General features: G+C 52.6%; 1 protein-coding gene across 6 annotated transcripts in view; it reads left to right on the top strand.

Annotated features, from left to right (window-relative positions):
- The window catches only part of FLI1 (Fli-1 proto-oncogene, ETS transcription factor), a 122,917-nt gene that overhangs the window by 55,691 nt on the left and 39,529 nt on the right, over positions 1-27,697 (top strand). For 5 of the 6 annotated variants that reach the window (XM_072729374.1, XM_025998926.2, XM_025998927.2 and 2 more), the window contains 2 exons: positions 15,055-15,266; positions 24,935-25,089. In XM_072729374.1, the coding sequence (XP_072585475.1) occupies positions 15,055-15,266; positions 24,935-25,089 (367 nt within the window). The remainder of the gene's footprint in view (positions 1-15,054; positions 15,267-24,934; positions 25,090-27,697) is intronic. The other variant, XM_072729375.1, reaches the window with a different exon arrangement.

Genomic DNA, 27,697 nt, shown 5'->3' with positions numbered 1-27,697 from the left:
CTTCGTCCCCGAGAGCACACAGCAGATTTGGAGCTGCTACTGACCTGTCCGGGGTGACCCCCTTAATCACAGAGTCATTTGCGTACTTGTTAAATATTTAGTTGACTGCAGAGATAGCGTCGGACCGGTGGGGGATGGGGGTTTCTACAAATCTCCTAATTCTATAGAAACAATAATGCTCTTAACGCTGCGATCCTATTTTTTCCATTGACATATTCCTGAATTTTATTACAGCGCCTGGTACGTAGCACAGGTCCAGTAAATGTTTGTTAAATGAATGAACGCATCAAGGAATGAATGCTTTTTTGGTGGCAGATACATTCATGATCCCATGATGAGACAGGATGTGTCAGGGAAATAAGCCAAATCGACTTTCGCATGTTCTGAGTAGCACAGAGTCTGGCCACCACGCCTGAGTGTCTGGAAGCTATGTGGGTCACTGAGGTCACCACTAGTGGCTATTTACGTTGAAATTAACTATAATTCAATAAAATTTTAAAATTCAGTTCCTCAGTCACGCTAGCCAACATTTCAAATGCTCGGTAGCCATGCATGGCTAGTGGCTTCTCCACTGCACAGTGCAGATTTTAGAACATTTCCTATCACAGAAATTTCTGTTGGACAGTGTTGGTCTAGACGACCAATGCAGGAGTTCAATTTCTTTCTCTGGAAAAGAATAATATGTTTGGAGAAACATTGTGTTTCTTAATTTTGATTTTATGGTAAGACTGAGGGTAAAGAGCATGTTGATGTTCTCTTCCAGAATCCTTCACATTTTCGAAGTCATTCAGGCTGTTAGACCTGAGACCTTCACTGAGTCAGGATTAGAAGGAGCAAGGTGACCACAAGGTTCCCCCAGGGATGTTTTGCTTCCATAGCTTCCCAAGAAGTGCAGGGTTGTGGGGGGAGGGGGGTGACATCACTGATGTTGGCCCTCTCGTGGAAATCACCAGGGCCATAATGAACGTGGGAGATCTCAACCGTGCAGAAAACTAAGTGGAAGTGGCAGTATAAGAACTCGACAGCCTTTGACGATGGAGCCCGGAGTAAAGGGAACGGGAAGGAAAAAGTTGCTGATGAAGTTTGTGCACATCTGCTCAGGGCATCCCCACCTGGAGGGCTACTGGCCCATTTCCCCTAAGTTTTGGAGCCGTCAAGGATTAAGCCTTACCACCACCATGACACGTGTCCCTGAGAGAGACAGACAGGCTCCTACTGGTCATGGCCAATCCCTTCAGAAGCTTCCAAGAGTAGAGCTCTAAGTATCCTTTATAGAGTAACTAAATCAGCCCCAAGTCCCCAGGAACTGTCAGTGGGCTTCAGCTGGGTTTTCTGTTCTAAAGCGTTACTGAGATTGACAAAGAAAATATCTCCATGTAATCCCACTGAGATGTTTTCATTGGAAAGCCATGGCAGGACTTGTTCACAAAATATCTGCTTTTCCTATAGATGGATGCCGAGAGACAGGGGGCCCGGTGCCAGACTGCCTAGGTTTGGCACTAAAGTCAAACAAGGATGAAGGCCAACCCAGTGGGCGACCGCTTTGAGGGTGGCTGCCAACCGAAAGACCAGCTGTGTACCGGAGATGGAGCCTGAGCTCCAAGAGGAACGGATGCTTGGCTTTTTGTGTAGAGACCAGGCTGTCCTCGGTTCCCCTTACCTCCTCCCTGGAAGGGGGAGCAAGGATGACAACCAATGGTCCCATGAAGCTAAGATACACTGAGCTATCTGAGCTTGCTCATACATACAATGTGTCACCCAAATGGGAACAATTCTGAGAGTGAAGGGAGGTAGTAGTTAGCATTTTCTGGAACAATAGGCATAAACTGGGACTGTCTCAGGCAAATGGGGGTGTAGGATCAATCCACTAATTGATTTTAGGATTGGAGCCCTGGAGAGGATCTGGGGTATCATCTAATTGGGTCCTTTAATGCTGTAACTTAAGAAACAGGCCCAGAGAAATGAGGTGCTTTTCTTAATAAGTTAGACTCTGAATCATATAAAGAAGATGAAGTTCTGAGACTGCTTACTATGTGGCAGGCATGAGTGAGAATACAATTATTGTCATCGCTATTTTACCGAAAAGGAAACTATGGCACAGAGATTTTAAAAAGCCTTGCCTCAGGTCACAGAACTACCAGGAGGTAGATGTAGAATCCAGATCCTGTCAGTCTGGCTCCATAGGCAACATGTCGAAGAAGACAGTGCGGGGCCCTTTCCATGTGTTAACTCGCCCCGTCTCAAGCGGGTGCTGTCACTGTGCCCGCTGTAGGGATGAGGGAGTCAAGGCTCTCCATCAGTGGTAATAATGTCTAGAGAAAACGGCAAAGAAGATCCATCCCTGAGGGATGTACGGTCTCACAGCAGGTGAACCGATGAACACCTACCGCAGATGGTAGGAGCGAAGGAGAAAGCAAAGCGAGTGACCAAGCAGTCTGGAATAAAATGCTGAATGGGTGGTCGAGATAGAAGGTAGTATGGATTCAGCAGTGTAGGAGGTGACTGTGGTGGGCTGGAGGGGAAGGGAAGCTCCTGGAGGTCGTGGCACTTGACGTGTTCTGGAAGGTCCCCTTGACCCATCTCCGGCACCACCTCCTCCAGGAGGCCACCCCGAGCCCCTCCTCACTGCTGTGTCTTCCCACCTCCACATGAGTATCGATGTCTGGATCAGTCTTCTGCCCAGACTGGAACTTCTTGAGGGCAAGTGTGCAGTTTTGGGGAATCTTTATCTCTGTGCCTCGCCCAAGGCCTGACCCGTAGCAGGCCCTCCATGAGAGCTTGGTGCGTCAATGAGATCTGATGGGGCAGGAGGGCTGCGGAGGCAGTGCTGTGCCGGGGTGGGAGCCAAGGGCAGAGGAAGCGGGTTTTCACCCGGGTATTTGCAGACACCCAGGGGGCAGTAGGCGTCCCAAGGTTCGGAGGGCTGGGTCTTATGTAACCAGAGGAGAATCTATTTTAAACAGAACATTAGCATGCGGAGGAGCAGGAGGGAGAGAAGGAATGGGAGCCGGAGGCGGGCAGTGCAGAAGCCAGAAGGGAAATGTGAGCAGGGGGCAGGGGGTGCCAGAGGAGGGGAACAGAGGGAGGACTAAAGCCGGGGAGCTGGGCAGAGATGGGGTCAGGGCTGCTGAGCCGGCCCAGAAGAGGACCCCCCCAGGGCCCCTCCCTCCGTGGACCCCCACCCTCGGGGACTCGGCCACACGTCGCTGCAACGGCGCGGTGACCACATGCCGTCGGGACCCCAACAGAACGAAGCACCTTGGAGGGAGGATGGTTCATCCAGATGTGAGAGCTGGAAATCGCGTGCCTGGGACTCGCCGGGCGTGAGGTCACCAAGCGTGGCCCCTGGGGCCTGAGTCACGCGGGAAGGAGACAAGCCAACTGGAGCCGAAATGGGCTCAGGGGCCCCTGGTCGCCCAGCGCCCTGCGAGGAGATGAACTGATACGGAGTCTCTCCCGCTAGGCCTGGCACCCATTGTGGCGACACGGAGTTGTCCCTGGTGGCGCCAGCCGTGGCTGGCACCCCCCACCCAGCTCGGGCGCTGGAGGCCGGATGCCCCGTTTCCCGGGGTGGTGGTGCCCTCCCCCTGCTGCCGGGGTGCTCCGCGGGCCTAGCTGCAGGGGAGACAGCGAGGGGCCCCCGCCAGCGCACGTTTCCTCGTGGGCTTCCTGTGATTGGGAGGACACCGGTTGCCACGGAAACTGTCACACGAGGAAATTGTCAGATAAGATCGTAGCTTCTAGGAACAGGACCTCGAGGGGCTGTCGAGAAGGAGCGGTCAGCGGGAACGAGGAAGGGACGTGGGGCGCGGCCGTGAAGGAAAGCGGGCAAGCGTGGGGCGCCGGCTTCATCGAAGTCGCCCACGGGGCAGACACAGGACAGGAAACCCAGCCGGTGGCGGAGGGGCTGGCAGGGCATGCGGGGGCGTCGCTGCGCTTCCTCTCAGCTCTGGGGCTTTTATCCATCAGAAAAGGTCATCGCTGCGCACCTACTGGGTGTCAGGAGCTGAGTGAGCAAGTAGGAGGGAAAACCGAGGGTAAGATGGGGGGGGGCTTCTCTCCCTGGAGGGTGCCTCCAGCAGCCGACCTGGTTTGGGAACAAAAAAGGATGGGCAAGCTCTCGTGACCCCAGGCATCGAAGAAGCACCCGAGGGCACCTGCCACCTTCACTTCCTCCTCTCCCCAGCGCCTGCAAACTTTGCACAAAGTGCCATTTCCACCCCTGCTGGGCAACTGTCTGCCCCTTGGGGGAGCCCATCCTTTCAGGTCTGAAGGGCCTCACTGCTCCCCATCCCGTCCTCACTCAGAGTCCCCTCTTGTCGCCGCAGCCCAGGCTGAGATCCTCCCAGTCTGGCTACTGAGCCAGACCCAAGGGACAAGGAGGCCCCGAGGACACTGCCAAGCAACGGGACGGGGCAGGAGCTGTCCCCAGCGCCCAGGCTGTTCTGCAGACCCCGCGCAGGGTGAAAGGCAGACTTGGGGGGACCCCTGCAGCCGCTGCCCTCAGAGGACACTGCTTCCACGCTTTCAGCTGTCTGCAGGCAGGGCAGTGTGGCCAGCCATCGTCGTCAGAGAGCATGACACATTTGGTAGACGACCGTTAACGATTTTCCAGGAGCCAAGCACTTAGGTAGTTTGCCCAAATGCACTCAGCCAGGAGGGCTCCGCGTTGCCCCAGCGTGGGACCTGTGGGACCGGGGCCTTTCATTGAAACCATTTAGAAGCAGCTCCCTGTGGGGGGAGGGGAGAGCCCAAGAGGCCCGTTTCCTCTGCCCCTTCGCCTTTGACTCCTTCGGGGGCAAGCGCGCTCAAGGGTCCTCGTGGGGAAAGAGACTGCTCCCAGGCCAAGCCGGACGTCAGTGGTCCTCACTGGCCACCACCTCTGTAATGAGAGACCCCTACCCTCCAGGTCAGGGTGGTACACGTGTGCCCCGGGCCTGGGGCACCCACCACTGGTTTTGGAGCAGGGTCCAGGGGGACCCGCGGTGCCAATCATTGAGCTGTTGGTCGTCCCTCGGGCCAGAGGAGGGAAAGGGGCCACTGGTGTGGAAGCGTTGCGGTGTTTGTGGTGCCTGGAACTGCCAGCCCTGTGAAATGAGGCCCAATAAAGTCCCGATGCAGTTGAGGAGTGAAATCAATACACAGGGAACTGCGGCCGCTGGTACATCTGGGTATCCATGCCCCGTCCTCCCCTGTCTGCTCCTCCCCCGTGGCGTCTGGGCTTCTGTGTTGCTGGTTGACAGCTGTCGCCACCATAACCCTATCGGACCAGCGGGGGCTCAGTTTACCCCTCTCCGCCCCTTGGAACTGACAGCAGAACGTGGGCTCCAGTTCGCAGAGGAGAACATCCAAAGCTTCCTAACCCGAGCGGCCCTCCGCTTCCCATCCCCATCCCCAGCTACCCCTCCGACACCATGGGGTCCACCCCAGGGGCCAGGTCACCCCCTACCTACTATGGGAGAGGAGCAGAGCTTGACCCCCTGGGTGGTCAAAGGCAACCCACCCTACACCACAGGTCTTTGCTGGGCCTTCTGCTACCCCCACTGTCGTCGAGAAAATGCAGGCAGGAGAGCCGTCAGACCCATTGTAAAGAAACAGAAAGTAAAGCATACTATAAAGTGTTCCCGTCTTGGGGTTCAGACTAACCTTCTATCCCCTTCCTGTTAGTTTCCATATTCAGCACTTTTTTTCTTTTCAGCAGTAAAATCATTCTCTGTGGGAGGAGGATTTAACTTTGATGTTTAGAGATGCCCTTTAAATGTGGTTATGGTCAAAACAGTGACTGTGAAAACTCAAAGTCAACAGGCAAAGGTAGATACCACGGGAGAGCTGGAGAAGCATCTAATGGGGACCGTGATTAACACAAGGCCACAGCTCTGGATTCTGTTACACGGCATGCCTTTATAGAACACAGAGACCCTCTTCTCTGAACTCATTTAGACTCATTCCCTTAATTTATTAAACTCCATTAAATAAAGTACTTTCATCTGCAAAGGATTCTAATTCCATTTTCTAGGAACTTGGCTGGCTGCCTTTCCCTGGGTCGCCCGCTGCAGAAGCCCCCTCCCCAGTAAGTGAAGATTTAAGGGGGGGAGGGGGGAGAGAAGGAGAGGAGAGGGGGGAAGGGGGCAGAGAGTTCAATAAAATAACTTGAGAAAATGGGCGAAGCGCTCTGAGTTCCCGTGGCGGGTTTGGCTCTGTGGCACAGCCGAGGACTATAGTCAGGGGGCTGGAAGGAGTTTGAGGGTGAGCGTGAGTTTTGCAGTCAGGCTACCAGCCGGGCAGTTCACTAGCTGAGAGACCTAAGGCATAGTATGAACCGCTTTAAGCCTCAATTTCCTTTTTAATAATATGAGGATCCTAATGAACCTCTTAAAATGCTTAAAAGAGGTAACGATCGTACAAGTTCCTTGTGAGCTTCAGAGTATCAAATAGTGCCTGTTCTGTTTATTCTTTTAATTAAAAACAAAAAAAGTGGTCCTTGTTTGCTTTTTACTTGTTTGTTTTCTCGTTGTTTAGGGGTCCTCGTACTAGGTGGTTATCAGGGGAGGTAGGCCCGAAGGCCGAGACGGACTCTTCCTCACCGAGTGAACCTAGAGAGGCTCAGTTTCCCCATCTGGTTCATCCCGGCGCCGATTCCCGCAGCCAGGGTCAGAAACCTAGTGAAAAGGGTACGGGTTCAATCATCCTCCGCAGCCTTGGATCTGGGTTCTCTTGTTGCTGATTAAAGTGGTAGGAAATGTTCTGGTCCCTGAGGCTCCGTAGGAAGTTGTGCTGAAACTTAGCCACAGAAAACAACCGTGATGCTCGTGAGCATGACCTTCATCTGAAGGCTCGTCGCCCCAAGTCTGGAGGCCGATGCCGGCCGGTGGCTGGCGGCCTCGGGGTCCTCTCCATGTGGGCCTCTCCAGGCATGTCGTTCCTCTGCGTGGGCTGGTTTGGGCTTCCTCGAGGCATGGTGGCTGCTTTCCAAGGCCTAGGGCCCCGAGACAGAACAAGAAGCAGGTGGAAGTCCTGCTGCCTTTTATCACCTGGCCTCGGAAGCCCCACCAGGTGACTCCTGCGACCTTCTGCTTGTTGAGGCAGTTATAAAGGCCCGGCTGGGCTCCAGGGGGCAGGGAAGTAGAGCCTGTCTGCTGACGGCGAGTGGCGGGGCTTGGCTATATCATCATGGCTCTTTTGGGAAAAGACAGCCCGGCAAATACGAGAGAGCGCAAGGCCGCTCCAGCACCACACTGTGCACCCAGGGGTTTCCACTTAATATTTGGTGACTGACTCATGCTCTCCATCTTCTTCTTTATTCAACCTGTCACAGAGTGTACCTTCTTTTCTTTTTTTTTTTTTAAATTTATTGATTCATGAGAGACACAGAGAGAGGCAGAGACACAGGCAGAGGGAAAAGCAGGCTCCCTGCGGGAAGCCCGATGCGGAACTCGATCCCAGGACCCTGGGATCATGACCCCAGCCGAAGGTAGACGCTCAATCGCTGAGCCACCCAGGCATCCCAAGTTTACCTTCTTTTCATTTGAAGTTTTACCTTCTGTCCGTCTGCCCTCTGTGGGCCCGAAATAATGAGCGAGGAGTGGGTGCATGGCTGGCAATGAGAGAAGAGGCAGAGAAGCAAAAGGCTCGACCTAACTCACAGCTTTAGATACGACCACGGTACTTTAGATGTGACTGTGACGAGACCCGCCCCCCCCCCGCCCCCACCCTGAGCTGCATGGTCCCACTGCTGCAGAGCCCGCCGTTTTTCGAAAACAGAGAAGTCAGAGCATTTTGCTTCCTACCTAGAATCTTGTCTGAATTTCATATGCTCTCTGGCTGACAAGAAAAGGGACTTCATGTCATTATGCAAAGAATGTAATAAAAAGCCAAAGCTGGTGTGCTTCCCTGCGGTGACCCAGAGATTAGCTTTCCAGAGGCCCGGTCTGGGACTCCAGCGGACCCGCTGAGCAGGGCAGCAGCAGGGAACTTGGGGTGGTTGCTTTTGACAGCCCTTGCACCCACCCAGCCAAGCTCATCGGCCATAGAGACGGGTCCTCTAAGGGTTCTGGGCAGGGGAGAGGGAGAGTAAGGGGGAGGACACAAAGTAGAATTAGTGCTTCTTGGGGCCCCATGTCTTGGATCATTCCCTGTGCTTAGCATAAAAACTCAACCCAGCAGTAAGAATGAACAAAGGACAGGGTTTCTCCTCCATGGTGGCGTCTGGCTCTTTTCCTCCTCTGACTCTTATACGTGTATTCTTCTGCAGACCGGACCATGGCAGAAATTTCTTTCATGTATTCCCAAATAGAATGCAGAGATGATCCAGGCATTGTCTTAAACTTTTTTTTTTTCCTCCCGCTACTCTGGGGGTTTTTCCATCTCTGTTTCAGCAAAGCTTTTTCAGAGATGCAATTGTTTGCTCATCATTAATATCAGCCAGGCCATCATGTGGCAATGCTCTGACCACATCTCCCTATCACCCAACTGACGTGCACACGGAGAGTAACATTTGTCTTAATCTAAGGAAAACAAATTTGGGAAGATACATCTGCTAGTATTTAAAAAAAAAAGAAGAAGAAAGAAAGAGAGAGAGAGAGAGAGAGAAAGAAAGAAAGAAAGAAAGAAAGAAAGAAAGAAAGAAAAGAAAGAAGAGAAAGAAAGAAATATATATATATTTCATATATATAGATATATATATCTATATATATATAGATGACAAATTCCAAAATAGGGAAGTTTTTTTTTATTAATGAATTCACAGACGCATATGGCATTTTTCTGATATTTCTCCCATATACGATGTACGATGTACGCGTGGCACTCCCAGTAGGTGGTAGCCACCTCTGCTTTGATTAGCTCAGCACTAAATGGCTCTTCCCGTCACTTGCCTGGCTACTTAACAGAATGTTATCTGTGCCATCTAGAAGCCTGAATTCAGAAGCCAGAAAGAGAGGTTTTCGGGCTGCAATGAAACAACGTGCATGGTTTGAAAAATAGGAGTGGAAACACATTAGCGAAGCAGACTGTTCTCAGAACCCTCATGGAATTTGCATTTCAAAATCTTGCTATTATCTCTAAACCTGCTAATTTTGAACCTTAAGCAACTTCCGTTGAAGTAACTCACCCAGGGGAGAAGAAGGTGTATCTCTGGCTTTATCTGCTGTCCCCACCCCCCCTCCATCTCATGGCTCCCATGCAAAGATCCCAATGCCAACTCCTGGCATCCAGATTCTTTTAGATTTGACTATTTCCCATATCCTAAGAACTTTAGACAGTTGCTCTGGGAAATTCACTTGCAGTATCTCATTTGACCTTTATTCAATATCTGCCAGGTGAGGCACTGTCATTACCCTCATTCTGTGGATAAGGAAATGAAGTTCGGAGAGTATAAATAAATCGCAGTAGGTGACGCACTAATGAGCAACTGATGGAGCTCAGATTGGGATTCATCTCTCCCCAGCTCCAAAGGTTGGGCTCTAAATTACAATAAACTCAGGAGTTGTCCTTGAGCACTCACGGTCTCCCTGGGAGGGGACCAGGCAGCCGACCTGAATTTGAACCCCAGATCACTCACTTGCTGTGTCACCTGAGCGAGTTCTTTCACTTCTTTGAATTGCCATGTTCCCATCTGAAAAAAAATAGAGGTAATAACAGTGCATCCCTCATAGAATTGCTAAGAGGTTTAAATTAGATTACTCATATAAATAGGGCCTCACACCTAACAAAGGCTATGCTAATTGTCTGCTATGACCTCTTTTCTTTTTTCTTTTTTATCAGTTCAACTTATTTATTTGTTTTTTAAATGAATTTATTTTTTATTGGGGTTCAATTTGCCAACATATAGCATAACACCCAGTGCTCATCCCATCAAGTGCCCCCCTCAGTGCCCATCACCCAGTCACCCCCACCCCGGCCCACCTTCCTTTCTACCACCCCTAGTTCGTTTCCCAGAGTTAGGAGTCTCGCATGTTCTGTCTCCCTTTCTGATATTTCCCAATCATTTTTTCTCCTTTCCTCTTTATTCCCTTTCACGATTTTTTTATATTCCCCAAATGAATGAGACCATATAAATTTTGTCCTTCTCTGATTGACTCATTTTACTCAGCATAATACCCTCCAGGTCCATCCACGTGGAAGCAAATGGTGGGTATTTGTCTTTCTAATGGCTGAGTATGACCTCTTTTCAATAATGAGACTGCAGGAGATATTAGAAGCGATGTTATAAGGCCCTTCATCCAAATTGGGTAAGGAGCATCCCATACCAAGACAGGTGCCCCATTGGCCCTATACCTCTGTTGGTTCCCTGGACCAGCAGGGGATCATGGGAAGGGAGGTCGACACAGTTTGGTCAACATTTCTGTGGGCAAATATGGCCATCCACTTAGCTCACAACTCCAGCTGCCACTCCAGGTAGTTGACCTTGTCTGAGCTCTCTGGCAAATGGCTCACGTGAGATGCTAATGTGCTTGGAGTCAAGGCACCGTGTGCCTCCCTCTGGGTCTAGGACTCAGTGGCTGAGGGACCAGAGCGCCCTGAATTACAAGCCTCGTTGTCCCAGCAATCAGCAGAGCAAAGGAAAGATGCTTCTCAGAATATAATGATGACACCAATCCAGGACTTCCTTTCCCAGTGACAGCTATTAGGGCAAAGAATTAACCCTGAAACGGGGGCCACACAGGGTTAGGGTGCCTACACCTTCTGTCTTCTTCACCTTGAAGCGAATTTTTATGTAGCGTGCTCAAAGCAACCTGGACTCAACCACCTTATAAAGAATAACTTGTCTTTTGTGTCATGTCCAAAGTCAATAGAAAAAATTAAGCTGTTCTGAACTGAAGGAACTTAGTCGCCCTAAGAATAGTTTGTGAATTTCATGAGGAAGGTCTCTCTAACCTCGGTTGCTCATCCAAAAATTAAATTCTTATCAAGTCATCAGCCAAAAGCTCTTGAAAACCGACAAGTCCTTCCTGCAAGGAGTTTTCGGTGTTAAGATTTTTATGTTTAAACTTCTAGAAGTGTTAAGAGTTTAAGTAAAAGTAAACAGCTTTATAAGACATACATAAAACAGCAAGAGCTGCACGTGTGTAAAACCTATAAGTATGTGATTGAAATGTCTGCCAGCTGAATAGCTTCTCACATGATAAAAGCAGTAGCTTGGTGCCTACACCCACACCTGTTACCCCCCGGTGGCCCCCATGAGTCCCCAGCAGTGACATGATGCTCTCACACAAGTCTGCTGGCCACAGATACCCAGGGCCATGTTCTGTGCCCACCCCTCCCTCTTGGCCTGTCCTCCTTCACTGCGCCCACTGCTACCAAAGCAGTTCGGAGAAGGCTCCCCATCTTAAAGACAGAAGCATACTTGCCAGGGGTGTGGTCTTGGGATGCTCCCATAGCTCCCAGTCTCCAATGACTAATGGAGTGCTGTTTCCTTTCAGAGATTGTGAAAATGTTCTCATCCCCAATTTAATTGTCCACCAGGATCTTAAATCAGCCTGTTTGGGGTCCAGTCTGCCCAAATCTATTATTCCCACTAAGTGGCCTTCATCTCCGGCCTCCTGGCCTTAGGAGCTGTTCTCCTTCATCTCTCTCTTTCCAGCCTCCCCCAACCACAAATTCTTTTCTCCATACTGTTATGGGGCAAGGGTGGGGGGAGCCCATTGCTTAGCAATTGCTTAGCAATGACTGGAAGTAGGAGAGAGAGTGAGAGTAAGAGAGAGAGAGAGAGAGAGAGAGAGGGCTTGTGCCTACCCAAGCAGTGGTCTTACTGGGCTGCTAAAAGCTCAAATGAGTTAGAGGGAATTATCAGGGAAGGTTTCATGGGGTGAGGAAGATCTCATTTACCTTAGAAAATAGGGAGCATCAGATGCGTGTGCAGGTGGAAAGGACAAAGAAAGGGTGCCCACAGCCCAAGGCCAGACAAAGTGATGCAAGCCCAAACAGAGGGAGACAGTGGGAACAGGGGGCGTTGGGCAGGAGGTGCAGGAGGTGCAGGAGGAGGAAGTCGTGAAACGTGAGGGTGGGTAAGGCTGAGTTGTGGGAAAGCAAGCGGCTGGCAGGAGATCTGCTGCGGTCCACATGGAGCGAGCTCTTAGAGGTTTGAGGCTGCGCCGTGGCAGGATGTATTTCCAACTTCCAAGGGAGCTGCAGCTGACCGGGGAATGTGCAAGGCGGGCTGAGTGAGAGCAGAGCGGGCCAGCATGTAGTCGAGGGGGAAAGAGCCTGAAAAAGAAAGGCAATGGGACGCACACGTGCCTGGCCTGCTGGACAAAGACCGGTCAGGCAGGAGGGGCCAGACAGGTTCTGGAGGAAGCCAGGGTTCTCTGCTCCTGTGATGTTACCACTTGGCTAGAGTCTCTTTTGATTGTGAACTATATTCCAAAATGAGTTCAAACAAGTTTTGCGCCCTTTACCAAATGGCCACTTTGTCCCATCAGCTATTCGTTCTCATTTCCCCCAGAAGTCTCTCTATGGTCTGCCATCCAAGCCCCCAAATTTACCTTATCTGTTTCTGTTGCCATCTTTGACTTGAACCTTGGTTTTGCCACCTGCTTGGCGCCCTTGGACTTGGAACCCTGCCTTCTCTTGCTTCCTGGCCCGCTCTCTTTGGGGATAGTGATGGGAGGGATCTTTCCTATTTCCTTAGGGCATCGCTATCCCCAGTCCCACCTCTTTTCCTTCAAATATTCCATCATTGCTTCCCCTGACCTCGAGGAAGGGAGATAAGATGTTCTTTAATTGGAAACTCCGAGATTTGTGCAGGATTGGCCAAGTATAAAGCCACTCTCCGCAGTAGAAGACGATACCCGATTCCTTACATGGTCTCTCTTTGCAGCAGGGTTGGTGAGCGTTCACCTTTATCATCAGAAGCACACTGATGGGTCCTAGGTGGGAATGTGTCTCTGCTCCTCATGTAGGACCCCCCTGGAATTTCAGGGACTCAGGCTCGACTCTGGAAGATTACAACGTCATGCATTTCAACCTGGAACCATAACACCGAAGGCCTGGATGGCAACTCAAAACTGGTTTGGGACCTGGAGCCAGGTCTGCTCCCTAACAGGATGTGGAGGATGGGTCCAATAATGGAAAGACAGGGGTTCTAGGAAGCCCAGCTTTTATCTGAGCATGACTCAAGGGCACTTAAGTGAAACATGAAGAAGGATCCCAGCATCTCTTAGGTCTGAGTCAAGGGACACCTCTGTGGTTGGGGGACGTGAGCCTTTCGATATTGTTCAGGCAGCTCAGCTTTGAAACTGCCATCTCTGGCCGTATCTACACCATCCAAAGCCTTCTGGTGCAGGAGCAGACTTCCTGGAGCAGGTTCCAGTAATTCTTCCCCGATCCCAGCCGGAAACAGGCGCAGAAGAGCCTTTTTCTTTGAAATCTGGCTGTCCTCCTGCTGGGGTGGAAAACGACCCTGGGAGAAACAGCGACAGTCGGCTGGTAGAGCGGACTGTCATTTTACAAGGTATAAGGAGGGCTTAAGCAAAGGGGCTGTGTTACGGCTGCCATCACAAAATTCCACGGACTGGGTGGCTTTAGCAACAGATTATTCTCTCACAGTTCTGGAGGCTGGAAGTGCAAGATAGGTTGCTGGCGGGCTCTGAGGGCGCTTCTCCTTGGCTTGCAGATGGCTTGCTGCCTCTCCTCATGGCGGGCTCTGGGTGTCCAGATATCCTCTTCCTATAAGGACACCAGTCAGATTGGATCAGGGCCCACTCGAAGAGCCTCATTTCAACGGAATTACCTCCTTAAAGCCCCTTTCTCCAAATACAGCCAGATTCCGAGGTATTGGAGTTACGGCTCTAACATGTGAATTTAAGGGAAAAGTAGCAAGTAGCCTAAGAAAACCTTCACTGGAACGCTAGGAATCGTCATAGCTGACATCTGTCGGGTGGCAGTGGGTGCCAGAGACTGTTCTAAGCATTTTCTGTATATCATTCCATCTCATTTTCACAATTGCAGATTGTATAATTACCGATTATATAGATTATAAATTAATTCTGGGTTAGATATCGTTCCCTTCTTTTCTGAAAGGCGGACAACTTACTTTGGTGTAATTATGCGATCTAGTGAACATCACACCCCAGTCTGTGGCCCGGGGCCTCTGTGATCTGATGTGAGCTGGAATAGTGGGAGCATCTTCTCGTGGTGCTTTGGCGGGTAGGAGGTCTCTGCAAAGTGCCAGGCTCCCTTGCGCAGTGCGGATCTCCGCAAGCCAGCCTTACACCAGGTGATGGGACAGGAGGCGTGGGCAGATTGAGAGTCTCTGCTGGATTCCCCCATCCACAGAGCTGGGCTTCTGCCCTCGTTCCTGGGCAAGCTGAATCATCAGAATTAAGACAGGAAGCTCTCATCTCCAGGAGCCAGGCAAGAAAGCATGACCGAGCACTGTCCCCAGGAGTCAGGCAGCCTCCCAACTGAGTCACGGATGTGTAAGATGCACCGCACATCCTGGAGAACCCCCCTGCACAGTGCGGGGCAGTTTTTCAAGCTAGACACCTGTACCAAGCCTTTTCTCATTTAACCCACCTATCAGCTCTGAAAAAGCTATTCTTATTCCTGTTTACAGATAAGGAAACTGAAATTAGAAGCAGCCACAGCCCTGGGCCCCACCCTTCCCTAGAGTGACCTTGAGCTGGATGCTTAACCTTTCTGGGTGGGTCTCGCCGGCCTCACCTATAAAATCAAGGCTCACTTTCATATCCCCCTCCAGCCCGACTGCTCCGGCAAGCACCACCAGATCCCCACACACACGCACACCTTGGACCCACTCCTCCTGGCCCCCTGCTCCCCGCCCTCCTTCCTACAGACCCAACAGTGAACACATGCCAACAGCTCCCCCAGCCCCACTCCGCTGCTCCAAACCCCTCCTCACCCAGGGTAACCTGCTGAGAACCCAGTGAGTTTGCATACTGGTAAACTTGCCCCAGGAGTGTGAGTCAATCAGCAAGCCGGACTGGCCGCCTGGGGTAGCCCTGGGCCACCCTGCCAGCTCAGAAGGAGACTAGGTGAAGAATGACATGAGGTGAACTGACACTGGGCTTTCCGTCTCCCTCTCTGACCCTCCAGGAGGCTCTGTCGGTGGTGAGCGACGACCAGTCCCTCTTCGACTCTGCCTACGGAGCGGCGGCCCATCTCCCCAAGGCTGACATGACCGCCTCAGGGAGCCCTGACTATGGCCAGCCCCACAAAATCAACCCCCTCCCACCGCAGCAGGAGTGGATTAATCAGCCGGTGAGGGTCAATGTCAAGCGGGAGTATGACCACATGAATGGATCCAGGTAAGCCCGCCAGGCCTGCGCTGCTCCTAGGGGTGGGCACGGCTGGCTGCCAGGTGCGGGGCTGCGGAGGCTCGAAGCATGCTTGCTCCCCAGGTATCTGAGTCAAGCAGATCTGACCTAAGTGGCCTCTGGCCCTCAGGGTGTCTACAGCAGGTGGGGGCTCTGGTGCTGGGCTGGGGAGGCTGAATCAGTCCCTAGAGAGTTGAGACGCAAGGCTGGGGGTTGAGCAGGGCCAGGAAAGCCCATCTGGCTCTCTGCGCCTTGGTACAGCCCTCAAAGGCCAGGTCAGAGTCAGGCTCGTGGCCCAATGCAGACACTCTGGAACACCTATTTTGTGTCAGGCCTGGGTGGAGTCCCTCTTGGGGGTAACTTAGTGACAACATACCTTACCTGTCCTGTTGAAGATACTTGACCTCTCTGGGTCAGTCTCAAAGATGACCAAACCATCCGTGCAGTAAAAGTTGAGAAGTGAGAACAAAGACGATCACGTCTACAGGCTTCCTGTGCCAGGGAGGACACATCACACTTGGGAGGTGTATTAGAAATTGGTGGTGCCCAGGGCAGTAGGACTTTCCTCATGGAAACAGGGAGGAGGGTTGTATCACAGGAGCAAGGAAGGGCACACCTGGAGGGTGGGTAGCCCATGTTTCACTCCCGGCTGTGCCCTCGGACGAGCTATTTAGCTGTCTGAGCTCCAGCTTCCTCCTTTCTGAACCGGGGGCTGGAGGATTTGCTCCTTCACGGGCCTGTTTGGTTGACTCTGATGCGGTGGAGGGAGGACCCAGGGCAGTACCTAGGACGCAGAAAGTGCTCGATAGCGATCGCGATCGTCCTGAGCCAAGGCTTAAAAGAGAGAAAACATGAGTCTCATTCGTGGACTATCAGGCCAGCCAATGGGCCTACAGCACAAGGAGATAAAAATGGAAATTAAAAGAGGGCTCTGGGGGATCCCTGGGTGGCTCAGCGGTTGAGCGCTTGCCTTTGGCCCAGGGTATGATCGGGGAGACCCGGGATCGAGTCCCGCATCGGGCTTCATGCATGAGCCTGCTTCTCCCTCTGCCTGTGTCTCTGCCTCTCTCTCTCTCTCTCTGTGTGTGTGTGTGTGTCTCTCATGAATAAATAAAAGTTTTAAAAAATTTTAAAAGAAAAAAAAAGAGAGAGGGCTCTGAATGGCATGCTTAGAAAATACAGGATTTATTACACACGCAGATACCGACCTGAAGCATAAACTTGACGCGTAACATCTTCAGAGCTTGGTTTACAGAGTTGTGTACAGAGGGTGGGTGAGGAAGGAAGTGTCAGAAAGAGAAGACATTAGTGAAATATCCCACTAAGAAATTATCAAGTTCTGATTCAAGTGATGGTAATGATCAGGGAAATCAGAAGGAATAGATACAAGGACACAGCAAAGGGATAATGAGCGGGCCTCAGGTGGACAAATATTGAAGTCTATGGGGCAGCGGGGACAGAGGGTATATGAGAGGAGAGAGTACAAAAAAATGGCTTGAGCTTGCATGTTTTTGGGAAGGATGGTGCGGTTAGCCACGGGAGGTAGGAAAGGAAATGCTTTGAGAAGAGATGTCAATATTCCCTCTGAGATCCCAGTGAGCAATCAGCAGGACATCCAGATAAAAATGTCTACTGGGCCTTGGAAACTGAAGCAGAGATAATATTTGGGGGCTGGAACCTAGGTTTGGGCATCATCTCTAAAGAGCTGTCTGTCACTAAGGGTGGGTGAGGTCACCGAGGAACCGAGTCTAGAGGAGCCAACAGAAGGGGGTGAGCGTGCAGCTGGGAAGGAGACCTCCCCCAGACAACTCTTGGTCCCAGACCTGCCTGTGGGAACACCCAGCCCTACCACATCTCAGCCCCACTAACCAGAACCAGCCACTGGGATCGCAGCCACCGTCCCAGAGTCTAGCAGTTGACGAAGGCCCGGAGGTTCTAAGCCAGGAGCCTCTCACATGAGCGTCTCTCCACAAAGATAATAAAGATAATGAGGTCCTCACCGTGTAGGGAGGGTATCGCTTGCTAAATGTTTTTCTCCATATTATCTTATCATTTGCTCCCCACCATGATCCTAGGAGACAAATGTTGCAATTACATTTTGACGTTTAAAGGCAGAGAGGGTTTGGGGGCAGGGGGTTGGCAGACGCCTCGCGTAAGGATTTAGAGGAGGCACAGCTGGCACCGCCTCTCAGGCCCCTCCCTCCCCACCTGTACATCGTGCTTTGGGGCTCATGGTCCAGTTTCTGCCCCCACCCAACCTGGCAGTGCCTCCCAAACTGGCCCGACCCCAGGATGGACCTTTCTGATGCCTATCGAAAATCCAGATTCACGCTTGGAGTGGGTTTGGTCTGTCGGAGCCTGAATCCCCTGCAGGCGCACCCCAAGCCAGACCAGCAGCTCCTGCCCTTCTAGGGCCACCTCAGTAGCACCCTGTTCTCCCCACTTCTGTTTGCCTTCCTGAAGTTTGTTCTTCAGACAGTGGCTAAAATCAACCCTTTTATTTTATTTTTTTAATAAAGTCTTCTTTTTTCTTTTTTTTGTAAGTTTATTTATTTATGAGAGAGAGAGAGAGAGAGAGAGAGCATGCACAGAGGGAGAGGGAGAAGCAGACTCCTCACTAAGCAGGGAGCCCGATGCGGGACTCGATCCCGGGACTCCGGGATGGTGACCTTAGCCGAAGGCAGATGCTCAACCAACTGAGCCACCCAGGTGCCCCCAGAGTCAGTCTTTCAGAATATTTAACTCTTGCTCCAAATCCTTTAATAGCTTGTGACAAAATCTAAAGTCCTCCCCATGCCCGCCCCCCATCCCTATGAAACCCTTTTTATCCTTCCTGTCTCACTCCTTCCTTCTGCATCAGCCACATAAGACTCTGGACCCCAAGCATACTCCTGCCTCAGAGTCTCCTGCCTACAGTCCTCCTTTCTGGAACATTCCTACCCTGTCTAGGCATGTGACTCTCTCTCCTGCTTGTTCCAGGTCTCTGCCTGAATGTCACCCTCCCAGAGGCCTTCACTGACCGCAGCACCCATCACTCTGGACCTTGCTTAGATTTTTCTTAGTCCTTCCTGGTCAATCACATCCCTCTCTACCATGCAGGCAAGGCCCTGTTTTGTTTACCGAGCAGTGCCCGGCACATGGTAGGTGCTCAATAAATAGTCATGAAATGAATAAGCAGATGGAGGCACGGCTACCCAGCCTCAAAGGTGAAGATGCCTGTTCAAAGCCACATAGGTCATGGATGTATATAGTCCACCAAGGTGTGTGGACATCGCCTCGACAAGAGCGTGGGTTTGCGCTCCGGGGAGGCTGCACTTAGGAGCTGACCGCTGTCTCCCCAGGAGGGCACTCCCCGCGTACGAATCCTGGGCAAAGAGGGCCCCCCAAGGAAAGCAGCTTTCAGAACCCGCTTGCCAGCCGTCCCTGGCTGCAGTCAGAGCAGCAGGCAGCTGGAGGAGAGCTGTGTGAACGCCCCCAGGGAGCAGATGTGGCAGTTACGTGGCTCTGGTTGCACAGAGCAGCCCCTGCTTTTGATTTGCCTGTCCTGACCCAGAGCCTCTGCAGGTGACGCGGCAGGTTCAGAAAGACCGGCGCGTTCTCACCCACCTGGGGAAACAAAGAAGACCCAGTGGGCTCTCAGAAATATTCTCCAAGAGCTCACACGTAGACCACAAGCCTGGTGGGCAGCAGGGAGCAAGGGTTCTCAGAAAAATGGCTTTGCTGAGGATGAGTCTATCATTTGGCCATGCAAAAAAAAAAAAAAGACACTATGAGGAAGATGCCAGGCAATTCAAATCTCTCATCGTGGACACTGTGCGTCCCCTAACCCCCTGAGTATTATTGAAATGGCCCCTTGAGTAGAAAGAATTCCTAACTTCAGATGGGAAAACCAAAGCAGAGAATCTCTCTCATTTGGGGTCTCCTGGCTCATGGACTAGATTTGTGGCATCCAGGGCAGCACACGTTGCTTCTGAGCACTTGAAATGTGGCTAATCCAAAACCAACACGTGCTCGAAATGTAGGATGCACAACAAAGTAAAATAGCTCATTGGTTATTTTCATATTGATGATGTTGAAACGATCGTTTCTTTTGGCTGCGTGATCACTTCTTTTGGATAATTTTCTTTGGGCCGTAGTGAGTTAACATACTAATATATTCTAATATATTTTAAAATTCATTTCACCTGGGTTGTTTGAAAAATGTGGCTGCTAGAAAACTGAAAATTACGTAGGTGGGCTCACATTGTGCTTCAAACTGGACGCCACCGGGCCGGGACGCTTTGGACCGTCCCACGCTTCGCGGTGCAGGTGCATCTCTCCATGTCCTCTGATAGCTTGGGTTTCTGAGTTGGTTCATGCTTATTAGAGACCCTGTAGATATATGTGTCTCTGGAGGAGGTATTCTCTGTGTCTAAAAGCTACAATGCCCATCTCGCTTTTTAACCCCACAATTAAGTCACTTGGACCAGGGGTGCGGGGTCACGTGGGGAGACTGAGGTCTGGCGAGCTCAGAGAAAGCCCTGCTTGCCCATGTTGTGGGAGGTTTGCTGCCTTTCTCCAGCTCTTCGTGTCGTGGTTGAATGTATTAGGTGAGTTGTTCTTGGAACAGAGTGGCCCAAAGGCTCTGTGATGTATGGAGACTTCAGTGACTTGACCCCAGGCTGTGGTCTGCAAATAACTCAGCTGTATCCCGCCTCGCCCTCAGGGATTGCGGAAAACATCTCGTGAAAGAAAGAGTATTATTTTGTGGGGGGGAAATGCAAGGACCCGCTCGCCTCTCGCCTTGTGTGCCTGGCATGCAGGACCTGAGTCAGCATGGCTCTACCCCAGACCCCCTAGCACTGGGCAGCAGGCTCTGGATGTTCCTAGGGGACGTGTAGGGACTTCACAGGGCCATCAGCCCCACACACCCTGGAACTTCTGCCTCTGTGATTGCAAAGCAGCTCCCCAGGTGTGCCCTTCGGTTCTGACCTTGCAGTAAAGAGCACGTCCCGAACCACCTGGGGGGAAGCCACCCTTGGGGTTCTGGAGAAGCTGTGAGCACCTAGTATGGAAGGAGATGAAAAATACCTATGGGATTAGGGCAAATGGCTATAATATGGGTGATTTTCTTTCCTTTCCTTGGTATTTGCTTTAATTTCTTGCATATTCCTCTTTTTTAAAAATTTTGTTTATTTCAGAAAGAGAGAGAAAGAGTGTGTGGGGGGGGGGCATGAGTAAGGGGAGGGGCAGAGGGAGAGGGAGAAGCAGGCTCCCCACTGAGCAGGGAACCCCACCCACAGGGCTTGATCCCAGGACCCTGGGATCATGACGTGAGCCAGAGGCCGACGCTTAACCAACTGAGCCACCCGGCCACCCCGCATATTCCTTTTTAAAAACAACAAGTCATAGGCACACGTCTAGTCACAGATCCTATAGAAATCTTAAAGACAACACAGATTTGCTCAGCTGATAAGTGTGTACATTGCACGGAAGACACGTGTGACAGGTCCTACTGCAGCCGCGTGTCCTGGGTGGCCCTTGCGCGTTCGCGTGAGCCGCGTGATTACAGGGAATCCACTGGACGCCAGCGCGGGCTGCACACGTGTGGATCTGGGTGGTGCGTCCTGATCCCTGGGGGCTGAGTGAGGTGGTGGGGGAGACGCCTGTTAGAGGCTAACGTATCGGGGTCACCCTTGGGAGTGGTCTTCGTAATCTTCCCTCACCCAAATACCCACGATTTCTCACCTTGTTTTAAACTGCTGAACACTTTGCAAGGCACTCTTGGAAACCGCTGGCAGTTTTTAAAGCAGTGCTCCCCGAACGTCCAAAAATAGAACCAGAGGAATAAAGAGCTTCCGTCGCCCCACGGTGAGAATAGAGGAAAGCAGTGCCAGGCCCACATGCCCTTGCTGTGGCCTCTCCTGCCGTGGCTTCCTGCACCCGGACGGGGAGATGCCCTGAGCTACACTCTTGGAATCGGCACCTCCTCCAGCACCCTGCGGCCGCCGCGCCCAAGCCCTTGTCACCTGTCCCGGGGCTCTCAGCTGCCCGCGGGCCGGCCCCACGCTCCAAGTGCCCGTCTCAAGACAAACCAGCAGCCGCGCAGGCAAAGCTGAATGGCGAGGCCTCTTCCCCTCCATCCGCGCTCCCCGCTCCTTGTCACTGGGCCTCTCCACGGCGCATCCGCCTCATTAAAGCGCAGCCCTGGGGCTGGCCTTCACCTGTGCCCGCCGGAGCGGTGCTGTCAGGCCCGACGGCCGCACGCCAGGCGTCTTCTGTGCCCAGGAGGCTCGGGCCGGGAACTTGCGGACCGAGGGCAGCGTGGCCGGCCTGCGGGAAGGTACGGCTTGGCCTCCTTTTCTCCCTTGCGTCGGAGGAGGGCCGGCCCGGGCCAGCATGGCAATGCCAGGCTTCCCCGAGGGCCCCGCTGGCGGAGGGGCCTGGGACCCCGCACTGGGCCTTATTCCAGAGGGGGCCCACCCGAGAGCAGGCGGCCGGACTCATGCCCTTGGCGGCGGGGGGCCCCGGGCGCCTGCACAGGTGCTGGAGGAGGCAGAGACAGGGAACCTCCGTGGGACGGCACACGCGGGGGTGCCAGCTACCCTACGGCCCCCTGCGAGCCCTGGGCCTGACCGTGGTCCCCGTGTCCCCCTCCGGGAGCTGGCCGATCCTGTGACCTGGGCGTCCCCCTTCCTGGCAGGTGCCTATCTCACCTTGGTGCTCATGGCTCCTCTTTCCACCGGGTCACCCACCAGGTGGCTTTTTCCTAACGTTTCCTCTTTTAAACCCGACCCCACTGCAGGTGCCTATGGGACAGAGACTTGCTCCTCTCTGGCCGCTCCCGAGGCTCTGACCTTTCACTTCTGCATGGCGAGGGGTCAGCTTTCAGCTTAGAACCTGCCAGAGGCCCAGAGGACAGGGGAAAGCATTTTCCCAATCCCGTCTCCCTGATGCTCCCAATGGGGAGCACCCCCTTTTCCGAAATCACGCCCACCTCCAGGTGGATGCGGCTCGGGTCCCTGGAAGTCTCCTCGCCCCTGCCCCAAGGCCCTTGCACTCCCGGCCTCCGCCAGAGGAAGTGTGTGCTCCGGCCACCCCACCCTCTGCCGCGCGGGGTTCCCGGCCAATGAAAACGCTGCTCCCTTGGTTGAAGGCCAACTTAATCCTCCAAACTCCTGCTGCACTTGGGTTGTTTCACAATGGACAAGTATGTTGGGAAGGGCTGCCAGGCTGGGGCGGCGTGTGTGCGCGTGTGCATGTGCATTGTACGTGTGCATGCATGCATGTCTGTGTGGACGTGTACACACGTGTGTGCTCATGCATGCTCCTGCGGTTAGCAGCGAGGCGGCCGGGGGTGGGGGGCTGGGCCCAGACCCTGCAGCGGGGCTCGCCCGGCAGCCTCATGGCAGGCCAGGGCCCCCAACAGCAGAAGCCAGAGGGCCCAACTGGTGAAAAGCCCTGATGTGCTACTGCCGCCCCTCAGACTGCCATGGGGACATTAAACCTTCAACAATCTGGGGCTCTGACGGCTGGTTCTTGGTTCTCTGCCTGGAAAAACAGTAGGCGAATAGTAAAACCTTAAATTCTAACATGTGTAAGTTATACATCTTATTTTCATTTTCAGCCCATGTTCCCCTCTGTAAGACATCAGGAAAAAATTACCGTCTGACTTCTAATATCTCAGTGGACCATTTATCTCCCGGCTATGATAAGTGATCTTCAATATTTTTTTCCTTTCAGATTAAGAAACAAATTCATTTAATTGTCTTTATTGGATGGGCTCTGGCCCCCCTGCCCGGCCTGGGCCCCCGCCGCCCCCTCCACCCCCGGGGCTGCTCCTCCCTGCCTCTGGAGGTGCCGCCACCAGCCGCGGGATGGGCGAGGCCCTATCTGGCTCGCCCTGGCTCCTTAAGTCCTCATGATGGTTGGTCCCTGCCCAGAGCAGAGCCGGGAGGGCAGCGGCCAGGACTTTGGGAAGCCTGCAGTCTTTCTGTGGCCCAAGGTTGGGCCGCTGTAATCTGAACCTTATCTGAACTCCTTGGTCTGAAGGCCTGGTTTGGAGCTCTTGAGAGAACTGGCTGTCTCCCAGGTCTGATGCTTCCTGCACTATGCAACCACGGCTGCAACCTCTCCGGGGCCTTGCAGTCGTCCCCTTTGGTCCTGCTGCTGCTGCCACCACTGCAGTGGCTGACCAGGAGCTGGGGCAGGGAGCGATGGCACTTCCCCCGGGCCCCTGGGAGGGCCCATGACGCTGGGCTGGGGTGGATGGGGAGCGTCTTCCCAGCCTTCTCTTGTGAACCTGATGGCCACAAGTGGGGTGTCAGCTTAGATCCCCAGATAGCTGCTCGTGGCTGGCCCACTGCCGGGGAGCGGCCTCTGTGAACCCGGGCTGCACAGTGCCAGGTGCCAACTGGGCTACGTACATCAAGACAGGGTTGGATGATTTGTCCCTTCTGCACTTCCTTATGGTTCTTCTGTGAGCGTGGTGGTCAGGGCTGCAGCGTGCCACAAGAGCCACAACCGCGCTGGCAGCCTGAAGGTCTTGAATTCTATTCCTTCTTCATGCAGCAGCCAGCTCGTTTGCATGCATGTATGTGTGTGCGTGTGTGTGTGTTTAAAGTAGACTCTCTGCCCAGAGTGGGGCTTGAACTCAAGACTCCGAGATCAAGAGTCACATGCTCTACCAACTGAGCCAGCTGGGCGTGCCTGCATGTGTGTGTGTGTGTGTGTGTGTGTGTTTTTAAAGATTTTATTTATTTATTTATTTATGAGAGACACACACAGAAAGAGAGAGGCAGAGACACAGGCAGAGGGAGAAGCAGGCTTCATGCAGGGAGCCTGACTTGGGACTCAAACGTGGGTCTCCAGGATCACGCCCCGGGCCAAAGGCAGGCGCTAAACCACTGAGCCACCCAGGGATCCCCACTGCGTGCGCGTGTTTTGATTAGGAAAGCTTAACACCAAAGGCCCTAGTCCTGCTTCCACTTTCGCGAGCTGTGTGACACTGGGCCAGTCACTCTCCTCCCCGTTTCCTTAAGCAGAAAGAGGAAATAGGAACCCTTGCCACGGCTACCTTGGAGGGGGTGCTGGGCAGCTCAGATAGAATGGTGTCCGAGACGTGCGTTAAAAGCCTATCCATGCAACAGACACAGTTCACTCGGCGGACCCTGATCAGTCACCTCCTCTGTCGGGCACCACATAGCGCATGGAGGTTTGAAGGAGAAAGGAAACCCCCCACCCAGCCAGGGGAAGAGCCCCCGCCACCCCAACAGTCCCCCGATGCGACCCGTGCTGGAACCGAGGCAGACACAGAGCGCCAAGGGGGTGCGAGGCCTACCTGGGGGCCTGGGGCCCCTGCGGCCCGAGTGCTTGTTGCCTGGCGACCAGGCTAAAAATGTCAGCCGCAGTCAGATTGGGAGGGCTGCGACACCATCCTGGGAAGTCCAGACTGTAGTCTGAGGCCACTGAGGAACTGCCAGAAGTTTCTGAGTGCCGTAATTATAGGATTGGGCTGGGATTTGAAGAAGACTCTGGTGGCGGCATGGAGGAGAGAAATAAGGTGGCAGCGGCGTTACCCCGAGTGGGGCTGGGAGCCGGCGCCTCCGTCGTCTGCCCACGCTGGGCTGATGGCAGCTGCAGTGATGACTTCCTCTGGGCTTTGTGTCCTCTCGCTCCAGGGAGTCTCCGGTGGACTGCAGCGTTAGCAAATGCAGCAAGCTAGTTGGCGGAAGCGAGTCCAACGCTATGAACTACAACAGCTACATGGACGAGAAGAACGGCCCCCCTCCTCCCAACATGACCACCAACGAGAGGAGGGTCATCGTCCCTGCAGGTACTTGGGGATCCAGGCTGCCGCCTGGCACCCGTGTCCTCACTTTTCCGGGCTAGGAGTCAGAGGGCAGGCTTGTCCCAGGGGGCGTCTAGACCTTTACCTGGTACCCCCTTCCCTAGGGGAGTGCTTACTTAGGAAAGCCACGTCCCCCACCTTCCTTCCAACCGTCCTGCTAGGTAGCGTCCCCAGTGTCACCAGAACCCTAACGTGCAGGTACCAGAAGTCCAACCTCTAACAGGTCACGACACAGACTCTACCCCGGGGGCCTGGGACCACAGGATGAGGCCTGCAAAGAGGGCAGAGGCAAGGCCCTCTGAATCCAAAATGAGTCCCAGGAACTCCTGACGGGCCCGCCCTCGCCTTTAAGGAGAAGAGTGGCTACCGAGGTCTGACATGTCCATCAGGCATGCACTTCCTGGCATCTGCAGGGTCCCACCTTTCCAAAATTACAGCCAGCTCTTTCAGTTTCAAAATAGAAAGAACTATATTTAACAAATGGAGCGCCTTAACGTGTGCAGCAAGTTATGTCATTATGTAAAAATAGCCTATTTTTCCTAGGTATTGGTGCTGTTGGTTACAGAAAATAAAATCATTGTGTTCGAGCCTTCAGTCCACTGGCTGGATGCTCCGCCTCGGCTCAGCAGGCTCAGCAGCCTGGTCAGAAAGGGGGCTTGAAAACTGCAACATGTGGAGTTGGTGGAAGGAGCGAGAACGTCCAAATCTGAAAGTGAATTACAGGGCAGGGCTCAAAACTAATCTTACCAAAATACCATGACCAAAAAGGCAAAACCCCTTCCCCTTGGAAAAGTGTAAATGCCGTTGTGTCCGAGGGCAAAGCATTAGACAAGGCAAAGGAATTTATTTGTTGGTCTAGAAGGCATGGTTTTGCAATGAGGCTCTCCTTCCGACGCCCTTGTGTATTTATGTTCCACGGGAGGCTGGGTCTCGCCATCTCCGAGGGCTGCAGCCGCGTCCCTGCGTTCTGGGCCAAATTCAAGTTGGCGGTGGGGGTGCCAGGTGTGGAGCCAGTGAGGAGGGGAAGCTGGGCTCCTGGGAACTTCTCCGTGCCCTGTAGGACTTGAAAAGAATGTTGAGTTTCCTTCTTCCAGGAGCGCATGACTTCACAGAGGAAAAAGGAGAATAGCTCCCAACCCCTGAGCGCACCCTCTGGATGTCAGGCGCCACGTGCGCTCTCTACGTTACATTACTTATGTCATTTAGCGTTTGATCTCCTCCCTCCCTCAGGACAGCAGGGAGCTTTAGCTCAGGTGCATTGTTAGGGTCCAAGAAAACCAGAAAACCGTGTTTCTTCCTTCTTGTCAGAGAAGCAGACGATGAAACAGTAGTAAAGCTGACACGGTGGGAACCTCCTTGTTCTCCCCTGAGCAAAGCCAAGGCTCACCAGGCCTTCACCCATCTGGCCCCAGATGGCCCTGCTTGGCCGAACAGTGGCCAGCTTGGGAGGCAGTCATGAGCACTCAAGATTTAAGGGATCAGAGATTCTCTCTGAACCAGATGTCGATAACCATCTAATTTCCGTAGTCACTCTGGGGAGGTGAGAGGGGGCAGACATGGCCAGACTGCTCGGTTGACCCTTCAACCCTGAATCGGTGTTGAAATACTTTCAAAAGGAATATCAAAATGTCAGTCCTCAGTGGACCAAGGTAACCATGGCAGTAATCCCGATAATAGCGTAGATTCATATCAAAGGGTTTTTAAAGCATTTCTTATAAGGAGTTCACTAGCTATGGATTTACTTCATTCTCCTACCTGTGGTGAGATCTTTAAACATTATCCTCGGACATTGTGGCTTCCTCCAGGCCAGCCTCCTTGGATGTGAGGGGAAGTCTCATTTGGGCGAGTCCGCAAATCAAGGCAGTAAAACATTTGTCGAACAACTGATTGAATTTATGGTGGGATTTTAAGACAAGTATAAACGAGGGCCCTGGTTAATCACCAGTTTCAGGTTCAGATGGGAAGAAACGAGGACTAAATCATCCAGGAAATACATTTGGAAGAGTTTAGCAGGATCCAGAGTGGAAGATTTACAATTCATTGTGCTGTAAAGGAAGAGAAAGAATATTGTGATAGAGCCCAAAGCAAGAGAGGAAATAATAAAACAAATTAAATATATGGTGTAAAATTGAATTCGAGGCCTCACATACTAAAAGTGAGGAATTAGGAAAAGCAAAGGAGATCAGACGACATAAAACCCTCTGTAACCCAGGCCCCACCTGTGCCATTTTTCTTTAGAATTCCAAAATGGTGCAAACTATTTCCATTTACCAATGGTCCGTGCCTCATTGTTTCTGGAAGAATAAAAGAAAAAAAAAAAAACTAACCAAGAAATTTATCTGAGAGAGAGAGAGAGAGTTGCATATAGACGTTAGGAGGAGCTCTGCTGTTGGGCTTAATAGCAGAGCAAGTCACAGGTGAGTTAAGGCAGGATCCTGAAAAGGTGAGAGGAGGGGCTTCAGGTCAGGGGGACCCACCCCCTCAACTAAGTGAAGTCCTAGGAAGACTTAAGTTTGAGCTAGGGACTTAACCTTTCAGAACTCCGTTTTCTGTCATGAAGGGAAGGTAAAAGCCATTTCGCTGGGTTTTCTAG

This window comes from Vulpes vulpes, chromosome 12 (assembly GCF_048418805.1).
Source record: "Vulpes vulpes isolate BD-2025 chromosome 12, VulVul3, whole genome shotgun sequence".
NCBI lineage: Eukaryota > Metazoa > Chordata > Mammalia > Carnivora > Canidae > Vulpes > Vulpes vulpes.
The sequence above is the reverse complement of the archived record's forward strand: the minus strand, read 5'-3'. Positions and strand labels throughout refer to the sequence as shown.